The sequence below is a fragment of the Primulina huaijiensis genome, chromosome 18 (assembly GCF_012295235.1).
Source record: "Primulina huaijiensis isolate GDHJ02 chromosome 18, ASM1229523v2, whole genome shotgun sequence".
Lineage (NCBI taxonomy): Eukaryota > Viridiplantae > Streptophyta > Magnoliopsida > Lamiales > Gesneriaceae > Primulina > Primulina huaijiensis.
In genome coordinates, this window is record NC_133323.1 from 5,357,639 (window position 1) to 5,379,902 (window position 22,264).

The 22,264-nt window shown below is 32.9% G+C and overlaps 1 protein-coding gene across 2 annotated transcripts; it reads left to right on the forward strand.

Moving 5' to 3' along the window:
• The first annotated feature begins 296 nt into the window (after positions 1-296).
• On the forward strand, positions 297-15,183 carry LOC140964297 (uncharacterized). Of its 2 annotated transcripts, XM_073423945.1 has the most exons (23): positions 297-716; positions 1,154-1,375; positions 1,605-1,635; positions 1,729-1,874; positions 3,445-3,604; positions 4,276-4,372; positions 5,208-5,377; positions 5,786-5,952; positions 6,849-7,037; positions 7,139-7,228; positions 7,834-7,914; positions 9,066-9,209; positions 9,346-9,428; positions 10,372-10,513; positions 10,613-10,696; positions 11,648-11,809; positions 11,912-11,999; positions 12,691-12,768; positions 12,994-13,060; positions 13,139-13,238; positions 13,922-14,038; positions 14,134-14,190; positions 14,875-15,183. In XM_073423945.1, the coding sequence occupies exons 1-23, from the start codon at positions 603-605 to the stop codon at positions 14,995-14,997; spliced, it is 2,712 nt and encodes a 903-aa protein (XP_073280046.1). In that variant the 5' UTR covers positions 297-602; the 3' UTR covers positions 14,998-15,183. The 2 variants fall into 2 exon arrangements, with proteins under 2 accessions (XP_073280046.1, XP_073280047.1); XM_073423946.1 differs by lacking the exons at positions 12,994-13,060; positions 13,139-13,238; positions 13,922-14,038; positions 14,134-14,190; positions 14,875-15,183 and adding an exon at positions 12,846-12,983.
• The last annotated feature ends 7,081 nt before the right edge of the window (positions 15,184-22,264 follow it).

Sequence of the window (22,264 nt, forward strand, 5' to 3'; positions counted from 1 at the left end):
AGATCGTTCAAAAAGAATTTTTTTTCATAACAAATCCCTCTGAGCAAGACCAAAAGTTGCAAAAACTCTGCTCAAACAAGCTCAAATATGCCAAACGAAGCTTAAATATGTGCACAATTGAAGGAGAAATTGGTTAAATAATCTCAATCAACTCTTTTTTTTTTTTAAGAAAATGACGTCCACAAGTATTAAAACATACAATTGAGAAAGTCATTTTCTTAACAAAAGATTTAACCGCTCATATTTTATTTTTTAACCTCAAATTTTTTTTTTTAAGAAAATGACGACCTAAAGTGTGTAACAATTTTGATGTTCATATATAGGCGATCCAAGACTTTTGCGTGTTCTTCTCATTCACTTGCTCGACATTGGAATCGATTTGAAGAGAAATGCAGACTGCTTCGGTTTGTTTTGTGTGATAAAGATTAACTTTTATTACACAGATTTCACATGATATAAGGATTAAAGTGTAATAGGGAGCTAAACTAAAAAAGGTCTTCGGGGGTGGCAAAAGTATTCCCCGGTTGCCGGCAGAAGCTATATGAAGTGGAAGATTAGTTCTTCATTCACTACTTTTTTCGAATCCTAAAAATCAGAAGCTGATGGGACTGGAATTTAGACATCGAGACTATAGAGCTGAAGCGCAGGCCTACTCGCTCCATCGAACGCGTGTTGAATTTCATCCCCTATCCTCGTCCTCCACTTCGCAGTTTCGGGTTCGTAGTTCTTCATTTTTTGACGAATCTTGTTTTTCACTATTTATTTCAAGGGATATGATGAATACTGTCCAGAATGCCATTAAATACTATGTTTTGTGTCCGGAGGATAGAATATGTCGCTGTGTTAGAAGTTCGTAGAGGCTGATTATCTGTCCGAGGCGGATGGAATGGATCGCAGGATTTTGGAACGGTGGGAACTAGTGAGCAAAGATAATCGAATTTGTTTCTTATTGGTTTATCGATTATTATAGGATTGGAGTCGGGAGTAGGTCCGGATTTGGTAGAACAATATACATAAATGTGATTAAAAATTTTCTCTAATAGCTATCAACATAAGGAGTACATGTTTATTGCTGCATTGTTATGATGGATTCTTTCATGTCAATCATGCCCTTTGCTATTAGTGGAGTTTTGTATGTTGGTGGAGTGTACAGGAAGCAGAATCAAATGGCGGAAAGGACGATTTCATTGATCCACTTAGGGCTTCCGATGAAAAAATAGAAGTTTCTGCTGAAGACGTGCATCGTGAATATACTAATCCCGAGGAAACACTTACCAGTGACATCTCTGCTCAGTTGAGAATAAAGGAATGGAATTATTTTAAAAAAAGTTTGATGCAGAAATTTCCTCTTTCAAAAACAATTCCAATATCCATGGTAGGTATCTCTCTTAAACCTATCATGCTTACCATGGCTCCTTTTTTTTTTTATATATATATATATATATATATCTTTTTTGGTGATAATTTGAAAAATTTAAGCAACAGCTATCAAATGACTTTTTGGGTTTATTTATTCTACAAAAAGATATAGATTCAACTCTTAGGACATAAGCATATTTTGGAGTGGCAGTCATTAATCCATTGCTTAATGTTGATCCTAACAGGTGACGAGTTTGCATGCCAAGAGTAACCAAGGTTTGACTCATTTTCGGTCCTTCTTATATTTGTTGTTGCATTATAAGAGACAGTTTGTGAATGTGATGACACCTAAAGATTTACATTTTGTAGAATTGCACAATCACCAAAGGATTGTCGAAGATTCAAATGGTGTCAGTCAGCAGGAGTATGTCTCTCGATTGCATGCGCTCAAAAATGAAATCAAACAGGCTTGGTGTGCAGATGATCGAATAAAATCTTTAAGATTGTCAATTAAGGTGACTTGTTGATTTTAGTCTCAATCTTCTCCTGGCTTTTGCCTTGAATTATTGACTTAAGTATAATTTTTTCCTCACTATTGTGGGAGTCAAAACTTTTATAGACAATGCCACTGATTTGTCATTTGATTTCTCGGCACGAACTCTAGATAAAGACTATGCTTATCCACTATTGAAGTAGATCTGGACGGGAAGCATCTATAAGTTTTGACAATAGCAGAAGTTTGCAAACCTTTCGAGGATTGTAAAAAGTGTAGCTCAAATTTATTATTGGGTGCATCCCACAAAATCATGTTCTGGATTAATTTTAAATTCTCATTTCAACTTTGAGACTTGATCGTCCTCATTCTGTTAGGTTGTGTACTTGTGTTTACTTGCTATGATAAGGATATGATTACACCAATAATCCTATCAATCACATGTTTAATTGTTTTCTTATGTCCCATACTAATTCATAAAGTCCATCCGCATTTACCTAATTTAGACTTTAAAACTTGATGATTTATCATAAATAAAGATGTGATAAATAATCATTTTTTAACTAATACTTTTTTCAACTGAGAAAAACTATGATACCACTTGCTTCCCTAAAAATAATATATGAAAAACCCATCTGAAAAAATTATAAAACATGAATAAAAAATCAAATAATTTAAGATATTATTTAATACATTTCATTTGATGCATCGTGTATCACCAACTTATCTTTATTCATGGGGAAAAAATACTCAACTTATTAATTTTCATTTTTTAAAAAATAAATAATATTTATAATCAATAATTCTGGTAAATGAAAATATCTCACATGTGAATTAATAATAATTTACATTCTTCAATAAAAATCGTAATTCTAATTTTACTAATACAAACTAAAAATAATAATATTTATTATAAGCAGATGACAAAATTGTAACTCGTGACTTAATCAAAATATCAATCACAAAATTGATCAATCAAAATAAACATCTTATTTCTTATCTATCATTATTCCACATCCTATAAAATTATTTTAATAGTCCCAGTATAATTTATCCACAGAAAATCACATCCCACTAACTAAATGCAGCCTTAATAATATCATTACGTCCCTTGTATTTCTAATTTCCTAATTTTTTCAGCGTTTTTTTGAATTGACATAATTATTCAAATGCTTGATGACAATGGACAGAGCATAATATTGACTAGCTTATGTTCTACTAATGGAACTAATTATGAAACATTTGATCTATTTATGTGTGAGCATGGGTTTATATTTATATATATGCCCATCAGAACTTCCCCCCCTCTAAATGATTTTATTTCAAATACTTGGTTGTTTGCATTAAGACAATCTTAGTTAAAGTTGAATCAAACTGGAAAAAAGTCTCGGACATGACTCTGCAGTATAAATTATTAAAATCCGTGAGTGGATACGGCAGTTTGATGATTTCAGTTTGATGCTCTGGCACTGATGTGTATTGGTCAACTCTGTTTTGCAACCAATTGTTGGCTCGAGACTTGTAACCTGATGAAAAATTGTAAATTTTGTGTATGAACTATGCTTCTTTGAAAGAAACGGTGTTTTTTCCAGGTTGTCAGGCTTTTATCAGACACATATGCGGTCCAATGTTATCCAAGTCTCTTCGTTCTAGTAACTGATGTTATGGATATGCTGGGTGATCTGGTGTGGAACCGCATCAAGCAAAAAGCCGAGTCTGATGAAGATGGACAGTTTATTTGCTCTTTACCAGGTTATAGTTGCTAGGCATTTTATTTATTCATTGTTTGGCGTACTCTAATCTTCTCCTATTGATTTGCCTCTTCAACCAGGGTCTTATGCGTACTATATGTCATATAGGCTAACTAAAATTCATTCTAACAGTCTATTCGGCTTAGATCCTGCTGTGACCTATAACATGTTTAGCCTGAAAGGAAAATTCACCAACTTTGTGCCATTTATATTTATTTGATACTGTAACTTGTTCTGTTGAATGTGCGATAAAGCCAAACTTTATTTATTAATAATTAATAATATCAAGTTTCTTATAAAAAAAAAAAAAAAAGATAAAGCCAAACTTTCATATTTTTTAACTTATAAAAGGGAAGAGGACACCATATAATAGTTTGCCAAGTACTGACCACAATGGATTACACACAACAATTGCTATGGCCTGTAAATGGTTACTTGACAAATTTTGCATCCAAAATGATGCGAAAATATATATATTTTTAATCTATAAAAGGTTACAGTGAATTATGTTTGTAGATTAATTGGATATTACGAATTTAGGGTTTTATATAATTTGAATTTGAATTTTTGGCCCATGGACGTTGTTTTCCAGTTGATATTCATTTGCATCTGGGGCAGTTTGAATCGTTGAAACCGTGAATCTCTTTTATTTAACTTCTTGGCATGTGGCAGATAATTTTCGAGCAGCGGATGTGTACTTTGATGCCAAAGAGACTTGCAACAATTGGTTCTTCAAAATCAGCTCCGTTTGTGAGCTTGTTCCCCGCATGTGAAGTCTTAACTCTCTCATCATTTCTTTTTTTTATAATATGTCATTGTTTTGATGTGCATATCGTTGCTTTCTTTCTTAGTTGTTTTAATAATTGTTACTTGCATACTATTTTTTGTGTACGAAAATTTCTTGCAACTTCAATGCTGTACAAGTTTGTGAAACATATGAATGAATGCTCATGGTATCGTGGATATATTATACAATGGCTGGATTGAGTTTGTAGCAGCACTCTGTTTTTTCCACATTTGAGCTTTTTCCCAACAATATATGAATGCTGTTTTATTAACATTTTTTTCTGCAAAGTTGTGATAGAATGTGTACTAGTTGTATGAAAAGGTACAGGATGAAATAGTCTATGGAGTATGGAGGCTGTAAAAACCGTTTTCACTTATTATTATCTAGTTGAACTTTGTGATGGCTGTTTGGTGCCAACTCTTGATTTTGGCTCATATTTTAGCGCCTCAAAATATATACTCAAGAATTTCCACTATCTTCATGATTGATGGCATTTTCATTAGTTTTGATTTTCTTTTAATCATGGACCTCTTTGTTCTTACATATCTATTACTGGATTCTACATCTTTCGTGGAATCTTGGAGCAGTAATTTAGAATTGAAAGTGTAGAAAATTGCTAAAACCCTGTTTTAAATGATTGTTCTTGTGTCCAAGTATTCTCTTCAGTTTGTACTTTGTAGCACTCTACTGTCAAGATTGACAGATCAGTCTGGGAGTTTTTGTGATTAAATTTTTATTTATATCTCCTTGTGTCTATGCATTAGATTCTTCATTTATATGCATACCTGATAAATGTGTTCTAATTCCCTTTAACCAGTTATTTGGAGCTTGCGATATTACCTTGCTGGCGCTTCCTTCTTGACAGTTCTGAGGAAATCCTTCAACGCTTGGTTGCAATGACTCGGGGCATTGCTGATCCATTGGTATCAGCCTACTGCCGCTTGTACTTGGTTCAATGTGCACAAAGACTACCCAAACATGACAAAAGTACCAATTCTTGGTCTCTATGCATAGTGTACCAACTCTACTGTTTCCATATACTTGTCTTTAGTCTTATAGTGTTATACTATTCCAAGTAGCTACTCAATATTTCTCTATTTGATGGTGATTTTGAAGCAAGCCGATTAAGCCAAAACCTGGGAAATTCCTTGTGCTTTTAGGGAAAAATTAACTGTTGTGGCTTAACATCATTTTGTAGTTAGTTAAGGCTACTGTGTGGACTGAATCATTTCATCGAAAACCCTGGTCGTATCTTGTACAGTTGTACTTCATTTGTTTTGTTCATAAAATACATGCTATGCTACAACCAAACTTCCTTGACATTGTTTTAAGTAGTTTATTTTACTTTTAAACTCTTCATTCCTAATAAGCAATGGATACCGGATCTTGTGGCAGGATATTTGATCATGTGTATAAATGATCTACAAGTGATATTAATGCGCCTCATGTCAGCAAGAGAAGCCATAGATGGCAATATTTCCGGAAGCAGTACATATCCTTTTACTCTGATTGAACCGACTATCGAGTATATTATTCGATACTTATTCAAGGACCTAAAACAGGTTAGTCATAATTGTTGTTCTCATTTTGCTTTATTTTTGGTCCCTTTTCAATGGTAGGTTTAACATGTTGCTTGGTTAAGGCTTTTTTTCTTTTCTTTTTTTCACAAGCAATTGTTTCTTGCATAGAGTATGATACATAATGGTGATAAATTTTGGATCGTTTTATTATGGCATGAGTCATGACTTTTTAAAGGTATATACATCGTATTGGTCTTTGATCAATCCTCTCATTTTTGGGATATGTTTTGAGGCTTTATCTAAGATAGACTGAGTGATTTAAAGTGGCTCTATGAGATTGAAACACGCAGATTGCCATTCTTTTATTTTCGAAAAATCTGGTTCATCCAACGTTTCTCTAAAAAGAAACTCCATTAATTAGAAATTTTGATTTGCAAGACTCAAAGTTTGCACAAATCATTTTGGAGAAGATATCCGAAAACTGCTGAGAAGTATCTTCTGTCTTTGAACTGTGGGATAGTCTGCATATGCTTGTTGTGTTGGTATGTTTGCTCCTTATTTCACTTCCTACATTTTGGCTTCTCACCTTGTGACTGAAACTTTGGGCTTGATATTATGGCCTAATGGCGCACCAGCTAAACAGTTATCTGTGTACTTGTTCAAGTGTGATTTTCGCTGCTCGTATGATGTGGCTGTCTTGTTTCCATCATGAAGCCAGTACTGGCGTTTATATTTGTGCTACAGTTAAGTGATTCTTATGAATTGACATACCTATGAAACTCTTTTCTCCACAGTTGATGCCTCTAGGTTGAGTTTGCTGCGATAAGTGCCCCCTTGAAATGGTTGCCATCATATGTGATATCTTCATGGAATAGTTTCTGTTCATTGTACTGTTGCAGCGATACTTTGATTTATTTGAAGGAAATATTTCATCTCAGGTGGAAGTTGGCAATATGCTTGTGGCAATTGGAATGGCGACAAATCCACCAATGTCATTTGAGAATTGCACGTGCATCTCAATCATCCTCCATCATATACTGAAGGAACTTCCAATTGGATTTACTTGTATTAATGCACTGGAGATACTTCATCTCATATCATGTACCAATGATAGCTCTTATAATCAGGTGCGCATCTTAATATGAGCGTGCAGCAGCATCAATCTAGGTTATGTTTCTTTGCACTTTCAAAACTTTTGATCCTTTCAGATTAATTCGTTATTATGCAGTGTTTAAATTTCAAATTACTTGGATTTAGGCTTTGTGAAAGGATACCTGAAGTGAACAAGGTTCATTTGGTAGTGGATAAAATTATCCAGGTATAGTTTTTTTTTCCATTTCCTTCCGAGAATTCTCATTGTATAATGGATTAATACATTTATCTAATCATATGATGTTAATATTTCTGTATAATGGCTTTGCCTCAGTTTGGGCATTTTACTTGCCACTACTAGTTTCTGTCTCTTAAATTTGTCAAGATGTAGATGTTTATGATTCTGCCCCTAGAATTCCACGTCCAGTCATTTTATTGGCTAAACCACTCACATTTCGATTACACAATTTTCTTCTTCTTTTGTATTTATTTGTTTATCATAAGTAGTACCACATTTCTTCTCTAGTTGGATGGTGCAACATATGTTATTCGATCTTACAGTTGTTAATACAGTTAAATTTACATGATCTCTCTCCACTCCAAGCCATGTGACACACACAATCACACATTGACTAAAGTGCACTGAAAGCATGAAAAAGTGTGTGAAGTTGTCTCTATCAGTGTGTTATGCCGTCATGCTTGCCTTCTCTATTTTGCACGCTTCAAGTATGTAAATGTTTCGTTACATCATTAATAAGCACAACTGGAATGTTCTGCTTTCTTCTTGTAAGATTTCCTTCATAAAAGTTAGATCTGCATCTGCAATTTCAGGTGCTTTCGTGTTATGACAGCCTTGACACGTACTTGATGGTCACAGATGCTTTTTTGGAGATCATCTTCGAGAGTCAGCAGGTAATTTTAGCTTCATAAAAATTAAAATTTACTGCTATAAGAGATCCTGAAAATTGTTCTTGAAGCAAAATCTTTTTTCAAGTATTTGTATGTCAGACTGATTTGGTTGTTGACTTTGTCCTTTGTTTCGGTAGAATTACTGAATAGCGATGATTTATTTGAATCTGCATTTTCTAACTCAAAACTTTTGTAATTTGATAGAAAATTTAGTCGTATCTACACAAATATTTTCTATTCTCTGCAGGCAGATGTAGGTCACTGATAGTATTGTTGCCAATCAAAACAAACTGGGGAATATCTGTATTAAATGTTCACCTATTTAAAAGTATTAAGTGCTAGAGATATCCAATATTTTCGTTTTGTGGTTGCTTACATCTCCATAATGTGTGGGGATGCACTTTATGAAGCCTTGCTTGCACTGTCAGAGATGTGTGGCAGTGGGATTTAAACCACAGCTTTAGCTTTGATACTAAATTGGCTCTTAAGGTCTTAAACTATGAGACGTGTGAAACATTCGATGTTTATAGTCTATGTTGACTTACACAGGAACTTGTTGTTTTCCATTACAATTTCTTGTCTCTTGGAATAGTACTTGAAAAGCTAGCTTTAGTTTCCCATGTTGTTCATAGATAAGCCAGTTATAGGGTGTGTTATGGGAATGTGAATAAATCTTATTCACATAATTTATTTGGAGGGAAAAGAGAAAAGGAAGGAGTAATTCGAAAGTGATTCACCTTGTACATTTGAGTGGTACATGGCATATTTTTTGGAGTTTGAATAGGCTTAATCATTTATACCAGATTTGAAGATTGGAAATGTGTTGTCCATCAATCGTATCAAAAGGACTTTGGCTATCAGCTTTCCTACCCCTCCCAAGTTTGCTGTTTGCATATGAAAATTTGATATGAGTAGTCGTATGAACCAATGGCCCAGTATTACTTCTTGGTTTTGAGTGCTGACTGTGGCTATGTTGCATCTCAAAGTGCCAATCTTGATCATCCCGATGGTTGATCTTTGAAATCATTCTTCTTGGAAAAACTTAAAAAATGTTCCTGCATTTGGTTTTTAATTGGGAATTTATGATTTTGATAATTTGTAATTTGGGTGACCGAAATAAGCCCGATCCACATTAATACTAATTCAATATGCAGGATACATTCCCCACACTGGTTTTGGATGGGATATATGGACGTGCTGGTGAAAAGGAGATTGGCGAAACGTCAATGGAGACCCTTCATTCAATTTTGTTGAAATTTCTTATCCATTTTGGCAACATAGAGGGCATATTATCTCTGGTGCGATTCAAAAAATGTTAAAATATACTCTTTGCTGTTGTTTTTGATAACATTGCTGCACATTTAACACTTTTAAGTTACAGATGTTGAGGTTTTCTGTTAATGCATGTCACTAATTAAAGTTTTTCTTTTCTAGGCCCATTTTATTGATATTGTAGATATGATGCATGGAAGCTCAAGAAACTCCATCAATATGCACATACTTAGTATGGCAGCAAGGTTCAGATTCGCCCGTTAACATGACAATGGATTTTTATGTTCTAAATTAAAAGCAATCAATTTAGTAAAGCCTGAGTAACTGACGTGCAGCTCTTCAGATTCATGACAAAAACTGGCTTATTAATTAATTTTGATTAAAGATTTTTTAGTAAAAAATTTGACTGAACAAGATGTCAAGTGATTGTAAATCCACATATACTCATAATATTTGTTTTCTGTCATTATCTTCTATTGTTCAACAGAAAAGTCGTCGAATTTCCCCTTGTAAGTATTAACCTTGTCTCAGAAAGCCGTATCGAGAATTTTGAGGTGTTGTATGTAAGGCTAACAAGAATTTCTATTGGTGATTATGGTGTTGGAAGTACCAAGCTGTCAAGAAACTTCTTTATATGCATCAGGCCTTCCCTTATGGATAACGAAATTTTTTTTTATTAGATAACTATCGGATTCAATACATCTAGTTTAGATGCAAAAGTGAATGCTAAAAAGAAGGGCAGGGATTGGTAGTTCGTCATAAATGGGTAAGAGTAATTCAACTGAGAGTTTATTCCCCACGAGGAAGGGGAAAAAGCTTTTAGTAATTACATTTGTTTTATCTTCTCCTTACCAACAGTTGCCTTTTTCTGAGCCTAAGCTGCACAGGACTGCGTTTTATGTGATAATGAATTAAGAAAACTTCAGGTTTGAGATGATTGGTTTGGCACTAGTTCATAAAACGAAGCGTTCAATTGCACATATTATATTTTTTACTTTCATCTTTTAGTATTATTGACAGGTCACCTTTTTCCCATAAAACTTTGCTTTTAGATATTAGGGGCCTACTCTTTTTTATTTGTTTTTTCCCAGCAGCCCCTTTTTGTGTTTTGGTAGATAAAGCATCGCGGAGTTTTCTGGTATGTTTAATATTTATAAACTTGCTTAGCTTCCCCGATATCTTTTTCAGGAACGGTCGCATTCAAGATCCCACAATCATTGAGGTTCTCTTTGAAGTAGCTCAAACCTTTTATGATGGTGTGGACTTCTTAAATATGAGAATGGATGATTATCAGCATAAAGTTCATGTACTTTCTCGTTTTGTGTTCATGGTAACTTCAGTTGCAATCAGTAATCTTGAGTTCCATTAAGTTGTTTGATGACATGTTAATGATTTTTCTTGGCACCATCTCCATGATTTTTACCGTCAGGTGGGCTTTGAGATGGATGTTGAAAGCCATTTAAGGTTCCTTGCTCGATGTCGTGGAGCATTTGCTAGCATTACTGAACTCCAGGTTTCTCGTTGTTTAGTTTTGATTGAATTCAATTACTATCATTTATGCATGAAAACTGATTGGAGTTGGGTCATTTAGTCACTGAATAACACAATTATTCATGATTGGAAAGCAGTCATGTTAACACAACCTGCGACCATTTATAACAATTAGGTTATTGTAACTTAAAATAGATAATCCCAACTCCGATGAATTGGTCTTAAAATATGAAAGTCTGGTAAAAAAAATTATACTTTAATTGTATTACAGGTTTTAAAATTTATTTTTGGGGTAATTAAATTCTAGTTTTAGTTTGAGTCCAACATTTTAACGATCATAAAAATTATTACTGTTAAGTATTTGTTGCTTGACACAAAATTAGACAATTGATAAAGGTATATTGCAAAGATAATTGGTAATCTTATCTTAAAGTTAAATGACGTTGCTTTATATGCCAAACAATGTGATGCCTCTTAATTTGCATTCTTAGTTAGACTAAATAATTGTGATGTACACGTGAAGTGGGAAATGCTTCACTTTTCTCATAAATTTAATTGAACTACTAGAAGAATATCATGAATTTGACCACATGTTTTTATAACAAACTCACTTGTTGAGGTGGATTACATTTCTTGTATTTCTGTTGACCTTTTCATGGAAGCTGGAAATTGTTTCGAATGAGTTGTGATCTACGAGGCTACCATATTCAGCGTATATGTTCGTTTTCACGTGGTTTTAGTACCCACGTTTATTTCTTTACATATTGATTGAGATTACCTCCTTGTTCCTCTATTATGCTTTCTTCTGAATGTTGGTCCCTTGGGAGTGCTTTTATGGTGGTCGATATCACTCTTATGTCTGTAAGCGTGTAGACTTGGTTTTTCTTCGCAAGGTTGATTATTTGAATTTGTGCTTCTTACAATAAACGTATAAATTCTACTAATATTTATGGTTTCTATATTCGGATTGCAGGAAATGATTATTCATTCCACCAATAACTTAGCTGTTAGAGCCATGAGAGATGTCAAATGTGATCTCAAATTTGTCAAATCATGTCTAGCATTTAATGAAGTTACAATACCTTCAATTTGTTCTAACCTAAGACAGTTGAGCTTATATCTTGAAACCACAGAGGTGCAATTTCTACAATGGATTCAGTTAAATATTGTATTTATAGAAATACATGCTTATCTCATCTTAGAAGTATATGCTTATCTCATCTGTTCTGTTTATCAGGTTGCATTATTGGGTGGTTTTGTTTCTCATTCATTTGAGCTTTTAGATGCAGCGGTAAATTGTTTGGAAAATGTACATTCAGTTGATGGTTAGTCGAATACTTCTTTCATGATTCCGCTGCAGTTGATAGTTGCTCTGAAAGTATTTTGCATAACCTAACACTTATATGGAAAACCATAAATTTTAACAGATTTACACAGTTGTTTTCGCTTGTAATTGCCTGTCATTAGGAAACAGGGGACTCTGTGGAAAGCTGAATTATGTCTTTGACTTCTAATTGTTAATTTTCTAAAATATGAAAACCTTGAAACCAATGGAGGTTCGTGGGTTGAGAAAATATTTTATAAGTATCATTAGCAATATAATGTTGACGACTGCTTGATGTATGATAAGGTTCATCTTGAAATTAACCTTATATTACCATGATTAAGTTGATGTCAGCTTAGGCTCACAGCACAAACCAGAAAGGGAAATTATTGGTTCTATGTTCTCATGTCTTTTGGTGTGTGTATGTGTGTGTTTGTGGCTCTCTTCTATTCTTTGGCATGTGGGACGATAGACAAATGAACATGTTAATGTTAGCAGTTTACCCCATTTCCTAATTGCTTGTATAATGGGCACATGATAACCAAAATTCAATCTTTCTGCTGTTCCTTGTTTATTACTACCATAGTTTTCAGCTTAAAAGATTGTTCATGCTACATCTCTTGCATATTCTATTACATCTGTACAGATTTCTAGAAATTGAAGTATAAATATTGGGTCGATTCTTCCTGTAGGATTGCGGGTGCACGAAGATGTAGACTGGATTGTCTCTTTAATATGCAAGTTGTGTGGCATTTTGGTGATGGTTCCAGGTTTGCTTTTTCTCCCCTTCCGTTTTTATTTATTCTAAATCATCCACAGATTAGATTGTCACTCACCTACGTTGTAGAATGACAAGATAGTCCCAGATCGATTCTGCATTTATGCCAATACCGATCTTACTGAAATGAGAAACTGCTATGGATTTTGCTCTCTCCTCTCTCTCTCTCTCTCTCTCTCTCTCTCTCAACTTTTCTGATGATGTTTCCTTAATGAAGGGAGCCTTGAACAAGGACTAGCCTCCATTCCTAAGCATACATTGTCATTCCTGGATTCCAAGTCGTGGTGATGTTTCATTTTTATTCTTTACCGAACTTCAGGACCCATTTTTCTCTTTGGTGATGATTTGTTCCCATGTTGTAGGATATTGCCCAGAATGAAGGCCAAAGTTTTATGTGCAGTTGTTGTCTTGTCTGCAGCGTTATCTCAGAATCCACTTTTGTATCACGCAGTCAGCCTAGAGGTAATCATGATGTGTTGTCAAAGCCATGTGATTGTGCATCAAAATTTGTGCTTCTAATGTCCTGAATACCTGCGGTTGACTTGTTTAATTAACAATAACATCCTACTTCGAAATTGATTTGTGAAAGTAATAATCTGATTCGATCTCAAGTGCATCACACCCGTCAAACCTCCGTTACCCGAAATATTTATGTTGATGAATCTGATAGTATCCCTTGCACAAAAATAATCTGCATCTGTTCAGTAGTTTAGACTCATTCCTAAACGTGTATATCAAATACTTACCTCAAGTAAATGTAGTCCGTGTAAAATAAGGAAAAGATGAATTCATAACTAGAGCAGCTTAACAAATTTAGCAATCCATTGTGTTACAATGCAAATTGTTATAGAAATATTCTAAGTAGAAGGAAAAAACAGAAGATTAAAAAGAAGTGAAATAAATTTTATAGGAACTTGGCATGTACAAAGGAGTATAGAAGTCCATACAATTTTTTTGAAGCCGTATTGTATCTCTGATATAAATAGATCAACCAGCGACCTTATAAATCTCTGATATAAATAGACAAACCAGTTACCTTATAAATTTTCATTGCACACTCTAAATACATTTTACATATGTTTGCATACATTTTATTGGTTGCATTTTTTTATTTCCCATTGAAAGTAATTTTTCTATCTATACAGGGAATGAGCAACGACCGATTATTTTTTGGTGTTCCAGCCTATCCTCTGGAACTGCTGTCTTTGTCTGGTTCTTTTCTGCAGGGCATTGCACATATAGTATTGCAAGAGCCTGAGCTGGTCTTTTTTCTGTCTCCCTTTTATTGCATCTCTTACTTCCCTCATGCCCTTCACTTCTGAACCAGATTTTTTTAACATAATTTAAACTGTCTCAGGTTGTCCGAGGAAAAACCGCACTCGAGGCTTGTAACTGTATAGCATTATCCTTCATGGTAAGTCAATAATTATGTTGACGTTTTTCTATTGAAATGGTACAAAAATTTGTTCTAGGGATCTGTGAGTTTTATCAAGAAAATTTGTTCTTTTCTATTCATCGAGAAAAAAGTGATCTGCCCGAACTTGCCAAGTGCTTGATTTCTGTTTTAGCCAACTTTTAAATTTAAGAACTCCAGTTCCTGATGTTTTTGTTGATACTTTAGGACGTAGCCATGATATATGATTTTGGAATTAGGCAAACATTTGAGTCGAATAGTATTTGATTTGTATGTCAGATGAAAGTGATTTTTGGTGTAATCATGAATATTTATGATTTTTTTTTAAAAAAATATCAATAGAGTTTCAAGCTCAAGCGTAGTTCAAAGCATTTGTGAGTTGAATTTAAGTTTGTCAAAGTTCAAATCAATTCATTTTCTCTAGCTACTACTTATGCTCAAACAGAATGGATTGAATTTTGAATTCCAGCTCTATTACTACAATTATGGATGGTATTCGGTCAGGTTTTGCTTACTCGAGCTCCTAGTATAAATTACATCGGTTACAACTCTATTGAAACTTTAAAATCAGGCATCTTAGTTTTATGGTTAATATTTCCATTTTTTGCCACCTTGCATTGAATTATAGATCAGATTGTCTTTACTTTATTATTATTATTTTTAAATGTGTTCCTGCACCCACAGAAAAGTGAAGAAACTGTAAAAGAGTGCACCACGTTGGTGAAAATTGCGAGGACGTGCTTGAGTGCAGAAGATAAGTACCTACAGTCTACGTTGAAGGTTTTAGAGTCACGCCAATTTCTGTGACGCGAGTCATTTCATCGGGGTAAAATGGTTGCATGTTTGTAACTTGTCCCTTGCACTTGTGTGTATTTACCGTGTGACATTTTCTGTTCATGTGTAGAGTTTACTTCATTTAGCAACTTTTAAGTTTTTGTAGATGATAAGATCGATTGAGTGACAAATATTGAGATACAATAGCTCGATTTTTTTTTGAAATATTGGACACCGAGAAATTAAAACGAGTTTTGTTTTCAAATCAAGCAGAAGACACTCAAAATAATCTTTCGTAAAAATCGATTACATAGTTTGAAAAACCTTTGAAAAATATGCAAGTTGAATGTGTAAAAATATTTTGATTGACTTATTTTATCAAATATTTTGTATATAATATTTTGGTATTTGAATAACAGATAAAATATTCAACAACCCATCTTAAAAACAATAGAAATAATTAAATGTAATAAATAACAAATACAAATTTGTTTATGAATGTTCCGAAGTTAACAAATCTTGAATGACTTTTTCTTACACTTAAGAAAGATCCACTAGAAGACTTTGATTTATACAACTCTTTATACAAATTCATTTCAACTTATGACTTATCTGTTTTTTAATTGAAACTCTTAGCATGTTCACGATTATAAGCAACGACATTACATTCCGCATAATGTTTTAACGTCTCTTGTGTCAAGACTACAAACATAATCTTAACGTTTTTGCGTGAAGATTATTATTCAACTAAACTTTGAAGCTCAACTCTCATGTATATGTGTGAGTGATTGTGTGTGGGGATCTAATATATGTCGATATATTTATCTTTCAAATGTATTATCACACACAAGAGAAAAGCTCTCACTAAGCTAATATATTTATTAAGACTTTTTGGTGCTTGCTCTCATTCTAATTAATATTCCTCATATAACCTGACCATGCAATAGATCCTCTTCCAAAAACATATATTTTATCTTCAATATTTTGTATTTATGACATTCAATAATGATATAGATGTTAAATACAAGAATATGACCGTTTGGAAATATTATGTTCCAATTCTGATATTGTAACAGTCAAATTCGTATTTCTGGCCATTTGCGAAATTGGGCTATCTTGATGGTCTGATCAGATCCGCTCTAAGCTGGCAGATCAACTTGGTCTGATCTTGTCCGTTTCGTTTGGTTTGGCTTGAGGTGAACCAAGTCAAGCCGATCAAGTCGAGCTGTTATTTTCTTTTGAATATAACTCTTGATTAATTGATTTTTGGGCAAAGTGATAAACATTAAAGTTATATCCATTTCTCTTAGCTTTCCATGGAGTTAAGATTTACTCAATTTCAAGTTCGTACGAGAGAAATATGTTCGATAGATCAGAATATTGGCAATATGAAATTCGTTCTTCATTCAGTGTTCAACCAACAATTTTATAGTGGTTTATCAGCTTCTTCTGATTTTATTCAGAGTTTAACTTATGAAAATGATTTATATATAATTCTCTTATTTTTGTAATGCATACTGAATCATTCTCTTTGAATAAGCGAGCTGAGAGATATGACCAAAATACCAGAAGTGGTCAGACTAGGTTGATTGTTGTTTCTGTTTCCGTTAGATACTAGATAACATTCTAACTAATTGAGCTGTCGTGAAATTTGACTTGTGGCGAATTGGATTTTCTGATCAGTAGTTTTGTCGGCTGGTTATTTGCATCATCAAGCTATGGCATATGAAATATCATCAAAACACTTCAACTCGTAAGAAAGTAAATTGTGCTGAAACTATATTTCAGCAACTTTTCACTTCAAAACTGACAACTACCAATTGAAATATGTTACAACACAATAACAAGTTTTGATAACATCAAAATCAAGATTGTTAACATTCCGTAAGCCAAACAGTAGCAATTCAAAATTTAGTTAAAACAAAATCGATTTATTTCATAATTTTGGGGTTGGTTATTAGTTTTAAAAACACTGAAGCTTATTTTAATGTGAACCAATTTATTGCTACCTGGGGCGTATAGCTGACAAATTGTTGTTGTACAAGTGGCTTATCCCTCAATTCTTCTCAGTTCTCACCTGATTTAGAATAAAATTCACCATTATGAATCTAATAGAGAGGAACAATGAATAACAAGAATTTTGAACCTTTAGACACTCGACTGTGGGATATATATATTTCGAGTTAAAACTCTCGTACTCATGATCCAATTGTTTATTCCATCTTCGCTATTTTACAGTAAGTAGGAAAATAATTAGATTTGTAAAGCAAATTTTATTCCAAGTTTCTTATTTGGCAAGATTTGTTTGTTGGTTATAATATATATGTTGTAAGCTGCAGGTGTACGTTTGATGAGAAACCTAACAAGAAATTAGGTCGACTTGCTTTGGTGGTTGATCTGAAACTTGACCTTAAATATTTGGTAAGGTATTGATTAATTAAGGTCGAAAAAGGCTGGAAGAAGAATATAATAATTGAAACTGCTTGTCCTTTACTTCAAGTCATGAACCTAATTGGCTGAAATCATACAATGCACCTTTACCCTTTTTTTTATATGCACTTATCATGATATGTACATAGGTAGAGTTATGCTATACGTACAATGAGGTTGATTTATACACACATTCGTTACATATAACTTTTGATATTACAAAAAAAATTTTATCCTATTCCTTTACTTTTTAATGATGATTTATTTTTACCATGAACAACTACAGAAAAAACTGTCGGTTTATATATATTCGCTAATATATATAGAAACAGTTTAACCTTGTTGGTTACACGACTCAATTTTTAGGATTACAGATTGAAAAGATGAATCATTTCTTTAGTATCACCGCCTACCATTAAGATACCAAGGATTTAACTGTCAACTAACGCTTTCTATGGAGTTGGGGCGGTTGCATATTTTAAGCTGACAGAATCTACTTTCCAAGAAGGGGTTGAGTTGTTGCAACCTCTTGCTTTGCTTTATGTTATTCTTTCCAACGCTTTGGTTTAAACTCTCACGCCAAACTTTTGATGTTGCATTTTAAATGTTTTTTACAACCATGCTAGCTAGGAATTGATCAACTCGTCCTTCTCGTTTTCGTTGCATTGTGTGAGGGTACTTAACTCCTAATCATTATTATAATATAATCAGATTTGACTCCTTCCAGAAGTATCATCTTTGGTCTCCTGATAACCTGGTCTACTTGTCATTATCCACACATAAAGACAACAACATCCCCCATTGGAGAAGAGCAAACACCCCGTTTGGAACGACCATAATAAATACAAGATGTATCTACACAATGACATATGATATACAATGCATGTCTGTCGTAGAGATATCATATCAAATTCCATCCATTGAGCATATATCAGAATTAATCGAATCGCTATTAAATCAATGCTCGAGCAGACACATTGTTCTCAGTCAAATATAAGGGAATATCCGTATGATAGCGTTGACAAAGTCCCATCAAATCTGAAATCTCAACCAATCAATCACAGAGGCAGCAAATGACTATGTTTTTACGAGCAACATAATGCCAAATATAATATCGTACTCAAAACCTCATAATCAATATCAAAATCTAATGATATCAAGGTATCTAATTATCATAGTTCAACGTGCATGTCATGTATCAATGTATATATAAAATGATGTGTGTTAAGAAAATATTTATTTTATACTACCAATCATGAATCTCATATATGCCACATCAATTCAACAAATAAGACATACACTTTCAGTCAAATCAATCATATATCTTATGATACAAATATATCTAGTATGTTACTCGGTCGCAACATACTTCAATTATTCGTCTATAATTCAATGTAGCTTTATCCGAAATTAGGATTTTAGTATAAAAATCAATCTACATAATCAAAATATTCATTTCAATCAATGAATTCATTCAAATGCAAATCTAATAGCATATTTGAACGTATCAATTCATTCAAATGCAAATCTAATAGCATATTTAAATGTATCAATTCGTTCTACGCTATTCAGTTTAACCTTTATATTATTAGGATAATTATATTGTATTATAAATCATAATAACTCATTGTTATACAATAATTGATATGCATCTATTCATTTACAATTGATTTCATCGCATTTGAAATAATACTCAGATTATTATGCTAGAAATCGTAATAGGTGTCACTTCTCTATTGCGGTTCAACATACTTTTCAAACATAAATCAATCACTAACGCATTTCTTCATTATCACAACATATTTTCTCACTTTCATTATCAACTATATTCTTCATATACTCAATAATATGACAAATATCAAGCATTATCGAAAATCAAAATATGATTTACGATAATACGATGTGATGACCTTATACATTGTCACTATTCATGCCTAGAAAATAACTCCTCGACCAAAATTACATACACTAGCTTGCCCACATTTCTAATCAGGGCAGGTTCTCAAATCTTATTATAATATTAATAGGATACATTTGGATCATAACAAACCTGATCAATTGTCATCCCTAACAAACTCTTCCACGATTCGATTAACTTATCCGTTTTGATTTAGTTGCTAAATCTATTTGCCATACACCCTTGTTTGTAACTGTTTTAGTTGGAACATCATTTTAATGTTTGAATTCTTTGTCTTTAACACATCACATGTAGTAAGATATAATCTATAATAAATAAGGCATATGTAATTGGGTATTTTAATAATAAATGTGGCCAAATCTCTTTTTTCAAAGTAAAAAAGATTGGCCGATGCATCTACTTTGCCACCACAACTGCCACTTTGCCACCACAACTGCCATCCCAATCCCCCCACACCACCAATGCGAAAGATTCTCATTATTACGACGATTTCTTCTTCCTTAATATATATCATTATGAAATTGTGACCCATACAATCATTTCCATACGCACTCCTACTTAAATCCCAAAATCAACACTGAAAATTTGATTTAAAAAAATAATAAAGATGAAATTTTTTATTTTTATTTTTTGGGTTTGGTAGTGAACAAAAGAAAGAAATTTCTTGTACATGTACCTTTTTACAATATATAAGCATCTTTTGTAATACTATTTGTCCAATTATAATGAACTATATCAAGATTTTTTTTTTTTTAAAAAAAATAAAGATTAGTTTTTCTTGAAGAGTAGGTCTCTTGTGAGACGGTCTCACGAATATTTATCTGTGAGACATGTCAATCTTACCGATATTCACAATAAAAAGTAACACTCTTAGTATAAAAAGTAATACTTTTTCATGAATAACCCAAATAAAATATCCGTCGCACAAAATACGACCCGTAAGATCGTCTCACACAAGTTTTTGTCTTCCCTTAAAAAGGGGAAAACAAATTAAATCTTGGATTATGCCCATGAGTAAGACTTTGTTGAGTTTATGCTACAAGTTACAACTGGAGTAACAATCATCTTATGTTTTAATACCACAAGTTCAATCGATTATACGACGATCTTCACATATTTTTATTTTGAATTTAAGTGATCAATTAAATATGTTATATTAAAATATAAGAGAGCATTACTCTATGTGTTGCTCATGTACTTATTACCACTATGAAATTAATTTTGTGCACATTCAGATATGCATATTAATATCATCGAAATGCTTTTATATCTCCGATTGTGAGCAGGCGTCGCAAAAGCTTTAGCGGACACTCTACCAATAGAGAGAATACAAAATTCCTAATCGAGGTATATGTTAAATATGAGTTAAAGCAAGACGTGGAATGAAGAGTTACTTGACAATCTTATAAATTTAATTATATATTATTTTTAGTTTTTTTTTATTTAAATTTAAAAGTGGATGACCTTCTATGGCCCATATCCGCCGCGCTTTTGGCCTTTGTTCGAATTTCCAAGATTTTGTATTCCTGACGGAGAACTTTTGAGCATTTTCAGATTAATTTCTTGCAACATTCATACAAATTGACTTAGTGTCTTTGGTCATTGTACCTCAATCAACCTGAAAATTCCCCGAAAGATTATATTACTTTCTCTATCATTTTTATTAATTGGAGAAACAGTTTGTTTGTTTTTAAGTATGTTAAAATCATTCTTCTTTTTATTCGGTTCAAGAACATCGATTTGTTTGGTTCTTGAATTTTCGCGGTATCCTTCGAATTTTAACGGAGGAGAATAACATATATTATTTTATTTTATTTTATATGTAGATGAGACTTTATAATTAAAATTAGTGAATACGATTAAAATTGTGAGGTAAATTTTGGATTTGGATCCTCTGCTGAGACTGAAAACACAGCACCTGGTGATGTGAATTTTTATACAAGATGATCAGTTGATCATCTAATAGACCTCACACAATGTCAGATAAAATTGAAAAATTGTCAGAAAAAACTGATCATCTCATATAAAAAACACACATCATCGTATACTGTGTTTAGTCACAACATTTGATCCAAATACGTAAATTTTACTTATTATGTTATTATTTTTAATTTTTTTTAAAAAAAATCAATAAAATACAGCTCCGTATTGTGGCAGTGTGTCTCCATGTGGACGCATTTCATTGTTGCCAACCTAAGCCAACGCGCCAGACGGCCTATTCTCTTCGCTTACAATTCCTTGCGCCACGTGTCACTCTCTTTTACCTTCTATATATAATAATAGAGTAGGTTTTTGACGTAAAAATAAATATTTTTTTGTGAGTTGAATTGAATCTCAATCTGTGAGACGGTCTTATAAAAGTTTTGTAATAATAATTAATAAGCCCAACATGCGTCTGGTTTGATAGAGGATGTGAATGCTCATGTGTTTTATTCGTTTTACCAACACTTTCTCTGACAAAAATGTTATATAAAACTTGTCTAATATAATTTATTAGGCTAACATAATTTGGAACCCGATGATTTACCCAATATGAACTCAGATAACATCGGCATATTCCCTCGTCATACAAAAGAATAATAATAATAATAATAATAAAGAAATTAGAAGAAATTGAAACGAAAAGTGTATGGCCGTCGTCCTCGTATCGTGGAGGAATACTCCATCAAGATTCTCAACGAAACTCTCATAAATAAATTAAATGCATTTTATTTATTTTATTAGTATCACTTGACTTTAAAAATCGAATCATTTGTCTAATATTATCGTGTTTTAAGCATCAATATTTTGTGTGATTAATTTTAAAGCTACAAAAAATTTAATTTTGTTTTGAAATTTTAATTTAATTAATAATTAAAAAAAAAATTTCTCAAACACACACGTGTTTTCTTGGTTTTGAATTCACGAGTATATATATGTGGTTCGACCCCAAGCACAATTCAAAACCAAGAA

Excerpts from the sequence above, each read along its gene's own strand:
- LOC140964297 (XM_073423945.1), top strand. The coding sequence starts at position 603 with ATGGGACTGGAATTTAGACATCGAGACTATAGAGCTGAAGCGCAGGCC. Across the intron at positions 5,953-6,848 it reads TATTCAAGGACCTAAAACAG|GTGGAAGTTGGCAATATGCT; the intron begins GTTAGTCATAAT and ends ATTTCATCTCAG. Across the intron at positions 13,061-13,138 it reads TTCCTGGATTCCAAGTCGTG|GATATTGCCCAGAATGAAGG; the intron begins GTGATGTTTCAT and ends CCCATGTTGTAG.